Source organism: Budorcas taxicolor, chromosome 9 (assembly GCF_023091745.1).
Source record: "Budorcas taxicolor isolate Tak-1 chromosome 9, Takin1.1, whole genome shotgun sequence".
Lineage (NCBI taxonomy): Eukaryota > Metazoa > Chordata > Mammalia > Artiodactyla > Bovidae > Budorcas > Budorcas taxicolor.
In genome coordinates this window covers 45,880,255-45,890,512 of record NC_068918.1, presented here as the reverse complement: position 1 = coordinate 45,890,512, position 10,258 = coordinate 45,880,255, and the positions used below count along the sequence as shown (strand labels likewise).

Sequence of the window (10,258 nt, the reverse complement as noted above, 5' to 3'; positions counted from 1 at the left end):
AACCTCTGCTTCAAAAGTAGCATCAGAGAAGCTGAGAATATAAGGAAAAAATGGCAGCTGAGAAAATGAACAGAGCTTTCAGTAGTTTCATGGCTCTTTGGGGACCAAAATTGGAGTTCAGGGCCCTTCTAAAGCCCATCCTAGAGGAGAAATCTTAGTAAATACTTGTGACTTTGATTTCAGAACCTGTAAGTATAATGGAGTAAAGATGAATCAGAAATACACCAAATATTAAATCTTGGTAAATACTTGTGACTTTGATTTCAGAACCTGTAAGTATAATGGAGTAAAGATGAATCAGAAATACATCAAATATTTGCAAGGACTTAAACCCAGTTTAGAAGATTTCCATCTGTGATTGTTGTTGTTCAGTCACTAAGTTGTGTCCGACTTTTTCGACCCCATGAACTATAGCACGCTAGGCTTCCCTGTTCTTTACTATCTCCCTCAGTTTGCCCAAACTCATGTCTATTTGAGTCAGTGGTGCCATCCAACCATCTCATCCTCTGTTGCCCCCTTCTCCTCTTGACCTCAATCTTTGCCAGCATCATGGTCTTTTCCAAAGAGTTAGCTGTTTGCATCATGTGTCCAAAGAATTGGAGCTTCAGCTTCAGCACCAGCCCTTCCAATGTGATTATACTAAGATAATCTTCTTCTACCCTAAAAGTCTTCAAGAAATAAAAATAAGCTTTCTTTGAGGGAAGATGACATGTAGAGCCTCACATTATCTCTGAAACTTTTCATATTCTATGTGTAGCATTTAGTAAAAATAATAATTTAGCCTATAAAAAAATAGTTACTGTCTGTATATTAAGAGGAAAAAACCAAACAGGCAATAGAAACAGAATCTTAAGATTCAAATTCAGGTTATTAGAGGTAGACTTTAAATAAATGGGGTTACAAAATTCAAGGAATAGGAAATTTTAGCAGAAAACTGATATCTTTGAGAAGAATTAAATGAAAATTTTAAGACTAAATTTATAACTGAAATTAGTTGCCATTGAAGAGAGTCAGGAAATTGAAGATAGTTCAGAAGAAAATATTCAGACTGAACCATAGAGAGACAAAAGGAGGAAAATTTTAAAAATGTTTAAGGAACACATGGGACATAAAATTCTGATGTGTGTAATTTATTCCATAATGCGAGATGAGAGACAAGATCAAAATTGAGTATAACACTTGAGTTGGTGAAATGGGGTGGGGAAAAAAAGGTGATTATAATTGATGCAGTCAAATAATAAGTTTGTTGAAATTAAGTTTGTTGAATGACTAGGCTTTTTATATATTTATAAATAGTTCCTTTTTAAATCTGAAGTTTTTATTTTATATTTAGAAAATTTTAGTCTCCGGGTGGAATGTTTCTTTTCTATAGCAGTATATGTAAAATCTGTCCAAAGGGTGAAGAATATATTCACTTTCTTAAAAAACATGCTTAAAATCTTTATCTGACAAAAATGTAATTGTGATATTTCCAAATAAATACTGCTATTTAGTCTAATTATGTATAGATTCTTTCTGTAGCTATTAATTGTTAAATATCATAATACTCTTTAAAATTTTTCAGTGTAACAAACTTTATGGATTTTAGTTTTCCTTTTGAATATATTGGAAAATATTATTAATACCACTTACTAATAGTTGTTTTTCAATATGTTACAGCTAAACATTTACCATTTTGGAGTTTAAAGGATGACATCATGGCAAAATTTCGAAGAAGGACTTGCTTCATTTTGTCACTTTTTATTCTATTTATTTTCTCTCTGATGATGGGTTTAAAAATGCTGAGACCAAATAAAGCAGCTTTTGGAGATCCTTTTGGACTTGAGCTTCTTCCAGAAATTCGGCAACAAACTCATTTGACGAAAGGTTTTGATTCTCAAAAGAGTGACAAAATCAGCAGTGAAACAAACATCAAGAACTTAAAAACTGAGGAAATCACTGTGAAAGCTTCCGTAGCCTCTGAAGCTCATCCAGAACAACTGCCACCTCTGAATTATTACTTACATGTATTTTATTACAGTTGGTATGGAAATCCACAATTTGATGGTAAATATATACATTGGGACCATCCAGTTCTCTCACACTGGGACCCTAGGATAACCAAGAAATATCCCAAAGGGAAGCACAACCCCCCTGATGACATTGGCTCCAGGTTTTATCCTGAGTTGGGAAGTTACAGCTCTCGGGATCCTTCTGTCATCGAAACTCACATGAAACAAATGTACTCAGCTTCAATTGGTAAGTATTTTAGATATGTATGTGAATGTATCAGTAAATTTTTGTAGAACATTAATTACTAATTGACCTTCCCTGCTGGCTCAGCAGCAAACATTTCACCTGCAATGCAGGAGACAGGGATTCTATCCCTGGGTTGGAAAGATCCCTGGAGAAGGAAATGGCAACCCATGCCAGTATTCTTGCTTGGAAAATCCCATGGACAGAGGAGCCTGGCGGACTACAGTCCATGGGGTCAGAAATTATTAATTAGTCTTGCATTATAAGTTTATAATTTTAAACATACAAATTCTAGATTAAACTGTTGTTATAACATGTTAACACTAACATTTCTGGGTGTATTATTTTTATTGATTTCTAATTTAATACTCTGAATTTTATAAAATTCTGATTGACATAAGATACAATGAATTCTCTCACTTTATGTTATACATCTGTTTAAATATCACCCCAATAAGAAGTAAAATATTCTATAGCCCCCAAATTTTTGTCTGTTGTTTAGCTCTCCCTACATTCAAGGAAACTATGTATCATGTAGAGTAGTTGTTGTAAATGTTTTACTATTAAATAAAAATAGAATCATTAAATATTTGTGTGTATATATGTGTGTAGGGGGGAGTCATTTACTCAGCATGCTGTTCTGAAATTTAGTCATTATTGCCAGTCTTATTCCATTGTATAATTATAGCGATTTGTTTCTGCATTCATCTTGGTGCACATTTGTACTGTTTCAAATTTTAGGCATGTAGCATATAATTTGGTCTTTCTTAAAAAAAAAAAAAACTAGTTTGACAATCTCCTTTTTTAACACCTGTTTATTTCATTTATTTTAATATTGATATAGTTGATTTTACATGTTTCATTTTGCTATTTGTTTTCCATTTATCACATCTGTTCTAGTCCTTTTCCCCAATTTTTTCTGCCTCTACTTGTATTGAAAATGTTTGGTCCATTTTATATTCTTTTCTGACTTATTAGATATATTCCTTTATTTTATGATTGGTCTGACATTTACAATATGCACCTTTATCTGATGGGAAGTCACAAAGTATTCCTACTGTTTTCCCCTCTTCCCTTCAACTTTTTCTTCCCTCTAATTTCTGTCCCTTCAGTTACATGTATTTACATAGAATCATGTCCCACAGATAAATAATATAGAAAAATATGTAATTGAGTATATGAAAATTCAACTCATTAATACACCCTTCATAAAACTGTCCCTGTTTTGATTCTGTCTTCTTAGTGTCTCTACCACTAGGGCCAAAAGGAGAAACTGAGTGTTCTTAAATTTTTCTGATTCTTCAAAAGGTGCCAACTCACTGTTAAGCTGCTATGGGTAGAGAGACATACAAGATTTTTTCATGAACAAAATAATACAGAGACCTGTGAATCTATTATAAATCAACTTTGTGCAAGATGACTTGTTTTTCTTTTTTTAATTGAGTATAGTTGTTTTGTAGTGTTTCTGTTGTACAGCAAAGTGAATCAGCCATAGCTGTACATATATTCCCCCAGTTTTGGATTTCCGTCCCATGTAGGTCACCACAGAGCATTGAATAGAGTTCCCTGTGCTATAGTAGGTCTCTTCAGTTACCTGTTTTACACATAGTGTGTATAAATGTCAATCCCAATCTTCCAATCAATTTCATTCACTCCCTTTTCACCTCTTGGTATCCATACATTTGTTCTCTGTGTCTGTGTCTCTATTTCTACTTTGCAAATAGTGCATCTATACCATTTTTCTAGATTGCACATATATGCCTTAATATACAATAATAGTTTTACTGACTTACTTTGCTCTCTACAACAGTCTTTAGGTCCATCCATGTCTCCACTAATGGCACGATTTTGTTCCTTTTTATGGCTGAGTAATATTCCATTGTGTTTATGTACCACTTCTTTATCCATTCCTCTGTTGATGAAAATTTAGGTTGCTTCCATCTTCTGGCTATTGTAAATAGCACTGCAGTGAACACTGGATGCATGTATCTTTTTGAATTATCATTTTCTCCAGGTGTATGCCCAGGAGTTGGATTACTGAGTCATCTAGTATTTCTAGTTTTAGTTTTTTTAAGGATCCTCCATACCGTTTTTCATAGTGACTGTGTCAGTTTACATTGATACAGTATAAGAGGATTCTCTTTTCTCTATATCTTCAATAACACTTGTTATCTCTTGTTTTTTTGATGGTAGCTGTTGATATAGGTACAAAAGGGTATCTCACTGTGGTTTTGACTTGTAAATATTTTCCAAGTGATTAGTAATTTTTTCATTTGCCCATTGGCCATTTGTAAGTCTTCTTTGGAAAAAGGCCTGGTTTTAGTTACTGCTGCTGCTGCTGCTGCTAAGTCACTTCAGTCGTGTCCGACTCTGTGTGACCCCATAGACGGCAGCCCACCAGGCTCCGCCGTCCCTGGGATTCTCCAGGCAAGAACACTGGATTGGGTTGCCATTTCCTTCTCCAGTGCATGAAAGTGAAAAGTGAAAGTGAAGTCGCTTAGTTGTGTCCGACTCTTCGCAACCCCATGGACTGCAGCCTACCAGGCTCCTCCGTCCATGGAATTTCCAGGCAAGAGTCCTTTTGTTACTGAGTTATATGAATTTTTGTAAATGATGGATATTAACCCCTTATTCATTATATGATATGCAATATAATTTCTCCTATTCAGTATATATCTTTTAATTACGTTATTGTTGCTTTTGCTCTGTAGAAGCTCTTAAGATTGACATAGTCCTACTTTAAGATATTTCTTTTGTTATATGTGCTTTTGGTGTCATATGCAAGATATCAGTAGCAAGACCAGTGTCAACGGTCTTCCCTGTGTTTACTTCAGGGAGTTTTATATCAGGTCTGTCTTATATTTTAAGTCTTTGATCTCTTTCAAGGTGCTTTTTGTGAGTAGTATAGGATAGACCCAACTTTCTTTTCTGTGTATAGCTATCCAATTTTCCTAGCACCAAAGGATGTTCTTGGTCCTCTTGTCATGTATTAGGTCCTAGAGGTGTAAAGCCAGATTGTTTCTTTGTAAGTTTTCCCATTTCTTAACATCTTTATTTTATGACTACAAATATCCTTTTCAGAATGGCTTTTGGAGCATCCCATAAGAAAGTGAAAGAGGAGAGTGAAAAAGTTTGACTTAAAACTCAACATTCAGAAAACTAAGATCATGGCATCTGGTCCCATCACTTCATGGAAAATTGCTAGCGAAACAGTGGAAACAGTGAGAGACTTTATTTTGGGGGCTCCAAAATCACTGCAGATGGTGACTGCAGCCATGAAATTAAAAGACGCTTGCTTCTTGGAAGAAAAGTTATGACCAACCTAGACAGTATATTAAAAAGCAGAGATATTATTTTGCCAACAAAGGTCCGTCTACTCAAAGCTCTGGTTTTTCCAGTAGTCATGTATGGATGTGAGAGTTGGATTGTAAAGAAAGCCGAGCACTGAAGAATTGATGCTTTTGAACTGTGCTGTTGGAGAAGACCCTTGGACTGCAAGGAGATCCAACTAGTCAATCCTAAAGGAAATCAGTTCTGAATATTCATTGGAAAGACTGATGCTGAAGCTGAAACTCCAATACTTTGGCCACCTGATGCGAAGAACTGACTCATTGGAAAAGACCCTGATGCTTGGAAAGATTGAAGGCGTGAGGAGAAGGGGATGACAGAGGATGAGATGATTGGATGGCATCGCCGACACGATGGACATGACTTTGAGGTGGCTTCGGGGGTTGGTGGTGAACAGGGAGGCCTGGTGTGCTGCAGTCCATGGGATCACAAAGAGTCGGACATAACTGAGTGACTGAACTGATAGGTTTAGTAGAAAGTGATTTTATTTTCATTTGTTTTAAGATAATCTTTGGTTCCTATTTTGATTTCTTCTTTCACCCATTGGTTGTTCGGGAGTTTCTTGTTTATTTTTCATGTATCTTTAGATTTTCCAACTCTTTTGATTGTTACAAGTATAGCTGTCATGGCTTCCTTTTGGTTCCCACCTGAATGGGATGCCTTTTCATCCTTTCACTTTGAGTTTATGGGGATCCTTAAAGCTTTCTTGTTGGAACCATAGAGTTGGCTCTTGTTTTTCATCCTTCCAGGCCCTTATGTGCCTTTTGCTTGCTGAATTCAATCCACTTTTGTTTAGAGTAGTTGTTAATACGTAAGGACTTATTCAGTCCTCTTTGTGACCCCATGGACTGCAGCATGTCAGGCTTCCTTGTCCATCACAAAATCCTGGAGCATGCTCAGACTCATGTCTATCAAGTCAGTGGTGCCATCCTACTATCTCATCCTCTGTCGTCCCTTCCTCCTCCTGCCTTCAGTCTTTCCCAGCATCAGGGTCTTTGCAGTGAGTCAGTTATTCGCATCAAGTGGCCAAAGTATTGGAGCTTCAGCTTTAGCATTAGTCCTTCCAATGAGTATTCAGGACTGATTTCCTTTAGGATTGAATAGTTTGATCACCTTGCAGTCCAAGAAACTCTCAAAGAGTCTTCTCTGACAGCACAGTTTCTTCAGTGCTCAGCTTTCTTTATGGTCCAATTCTCACATCCATACATGACTACCGGAAAAACATAGCTTTGACTTGATGGACCTTTGTCAGCAAAGTAATGTCTCTGCTTTTCAATATGCTGTCTAGATTGGTCATAGCTTTTCTTCCAAGGAGCCAGTATCTTAATTTCATGGCTGCTGTCACCATCTGCAGTGAATTTGGAACCCACGAAACAAAGTCTGTCCCTGTTTCCATTGTTTCCTCCTCTATTTGCTATTAAGTAATGGGACCTGATGCCATGATCTTCGTTTTCTGAATGTTGAGTTTTAAGCCAGCTTTTTCACTCTCCTCTTTCATTTTCATTAAGAGGCTCTTTAGTTTCTTTTCACTTTCTGCCATATAGGTGGTGTCATCTATGTATCTTGAGATTATGGATATTTCTCCTGGCAATCATGATTTCAGCTTGTGCTTCATCCAGCCTGGCATTTTGCATGATGTACTCTACATATAAGTTAGATAAGCAGGGTGGCAATATACAGCCTTGACATACTCCTTTCCCGATTTGGAACCAGTCTGTTGTTCCATGTCCAATTCTAACTGTTGCTTCTTGACCTGCATACAGATAGCTAAGGAGGCAGCTAAGGTGGTTTGGTATTCCCATCTCTTTCAGAAGTTTCCACAGTTTCTTGTGATCCACACAGTCAAAGGCTTTGATGTAGTCAATAAAGCAGAAGTAGGTGTTTTTCTGGAACTCTCCTGCTTTTTCGGTGATCTAGTGGATGTTGGCAATTTGATCTCTGGTTCCTCTGTCTTTTATAAATACAGCTTGAACATCTGGAGATTCTCAGTTCACATACTGTTGAAGCCTAGAATGGAGAATTTTAAGCGTTACTTTGCTAGTGTGTGAGATGGATACAATTGTGTGGTAGTTTGAACATTCTTTGGCATTGCCTTACTTTGGAATTAAAATGAAAAATGACCTTTTCCAGTCCTGTGGCCACTGCTGAGTTTTCCAAATTTGCTGGCATATTGAGTGTAGCATTTTCACAGCATCATCTTTTAGGATTTGAAATAGCTCAACTGGAATTCCATCACCTCCACTAGCTTTGTTCGTCATTTTTCCTGTGGCCAACTTGACTTCACATTCCAGGATGTCTGGCTCTAGGTGAGTGATCACGCCAGTCATGGTTATCAGGGTCATTAATGGGTTTTTTTGTATAGTTCTTGTGTGTATTATTGCCACCACTTCTTAATGTCTTCTGCTTCTGTTAGGTCCATTCCATTTCTGTCGTTTATGGTGCCCATCTTTGCATGAAATGTTCCCTTAGTATCTCTAATTTTCTTGAAGATACCTTCAGTCTCTCCCATTCTGTTGTCCTCCGTTTCCTTGCACTGATCACGGAGGAAGGCTTTCTTATCTCTCCTGCTATTCTTTGGAACTCTGCATTCAAATGGGTATATCTCTCCTTTTCTCCTTTGCCTTTAGCTTCTCTTATTAATGGCATTAAATTAAAAGATTTATTAATGCTACCTCATTGTGTGTTGGTTTTGTATTTCCATTATTGTCTTTTCTGCCTGCATTTGTAAAGGTTATTATCCATGATGGTATGCTCTTTCTCCTCCTTTTTTGTCTTTTATTGATCTGCTCTTGATTTTTGTTTTATTTTTACCAACTTCAGTTCAGTTCAGTCCCTCAGTCGTGTCCAACTCTTTGTGACCCCATGAATTGCAGCACTCCAGGCCTCCCTGTCCATCACCAACTCCCGGAGTTCACTCAGACTCAGCGTCCATCGAGTCCGTGATGCCATCCAGCCATCTCATCCTCCGTAGTCCCCTTCTCCTCCTGCCCCCAATCCCTCCCAGCATCAAAGTCTTTTCCAATGAGTCAACTCTTCGCATGAGGTGGCCAAAGTACTGGAGTTGCAGCTTTAGCATCATTCCTTCCAAAGAAATCCCAGGGCTGATTTCCTTCACAATGGACTGGTTGTATCTCCTTGCAGTCCAAGGGACTCTCAAGAGTCTTCTCCAACACCACAGTTCAAAACCATCAATTCTTTGGTGCTCAGCCTTCTTCACAGTCCAACTCTCACATCCATACATGACCACAGGAAAAACCATAGCCTTGACTAGATGGACCTTAGTCGGCAAAGTAGTGTCTCTGCTTTTGAATATGCTATCTAGGTCGGTCATAACTTTTCTTCCAAGGAGTAAGCGTCTTTTAATTTCATGGCTGCAGTCACCATCCGCAGTGATTCTGGAGCCCCCAAAAATAAAGTCTGACACTGTTTCCACTGTTTCCCCATCTATTTCCCATGAAGTGATGGGACCAGATGCCATGATCTTCATTTTCTGAATGTTTAGCTTTAAGCCAAGTATTTCACTCTCCTCTTTCACTTTCATCAAGAGGCTTTTGAGTTCCTCTTCACTTTCTGCCATAAGGGTGGTGTCATCTGCATATCTGAGGTTATTGATATTTCTCCTGGCAATCTTGATTCCAGCTTGTGTTTCTTCCAGTCCAGCATTTCTCATGATGTACTCTGTATATAAGTTAAATAAGCAGGGTGACAGTATACAGACCCCAGGTCAGTAGGTGCCCAACACACTACTGGAGATCAGTGGAGAAATAATTCCAGAAAGAATGAAGGGATGGAGCCAAAGCAAAAACAATACCCAGTTGTGGCTGTAATTGGTGATAGAAGCAAGATCTGATACTGTAAAGAGCAATATGGCATAGGAACCTGAAATGTCAGGTCCATGATTCAGGGTAAATTGGAAGTGGTCAAACGAGATGGCAAGCGTGAACATCGACATTCTAGGAATCAGCAAACTAAAATGGACTGGAATGGGTGAATTTAACTCAGATGATCATTATATCTACTACTGTGGGCAGAAATCCTTCAGGAAAAATGGAGTAGCCATCATGGTCAACAAAAGAGTCCAAAATCGAGTACTTGGATGCAGTCTCAAAAACGACAGAATGATCTCTGTTCATTTCCAAGGCAAACCATTCAACATCACAGTAATCCAAGTCTGTGCCCCAACCAGTAATGCTGAAGAAGCTGAAGTTAAACGGTTCTATGAAGACCTACACGACCTTTTAGAACTCAGACCCCCCAAAAGATGTCCTTTTCATTACAGGGGACTGGAATGCAAAAGTAGGAAGTCAAGAAACACCTGGAGTAACAGGCAAATTTGGTCTTGGAATGCAGAATGAAGCAGGGCAGACTAGTAGAGTTTTGCCAAGAAAACGCACTGGTCATAGCAAACACCCTCTTCCAACAACACAAGAGAAGACTCTACACATGGACATCACCAGATGGTCAACACTGAAATCAGATTGATTATATTCTTTGCAGCCAAAGATGGAGAAGCTTTATACAGTCAACAAAAACAAGACCAGGAGCTGACTGTGACTCAGATCATGAACTCCTTCTTACCAAATTCACTTAAATTGAAGTAGGGAAAACCGCTAGACCATTCAGGTATGACCTAAATAAAATCCCTTTTGATTATACAGTGGAAGTGAGAAACAGA

General features: G+C 37.9%; 1 protein-coding gene across 1 annotated transcript in view; it reads left to right on the top strand.

Moving 5' to 3' along the window:
• The first annotated feature begins 1,697 nt into the window (after positions 1-1,697).
• The window catches only part of MANEA (mannosidase endo-alpha), a 72,049-nt gene continuing 63,488 nt past the window's right edge, over positions 1,698-10,258 (top strand). The window contains exon 1 of the mRNA XM_052645981.1: positions 1,698-2,238. Within this exon, the coding sequence (XP_052501941.1) occupies positions 1,698-2,238 (541 nt within the window). The remainder of the gene's footprint in view (positions 2,239-10,258) is intronic.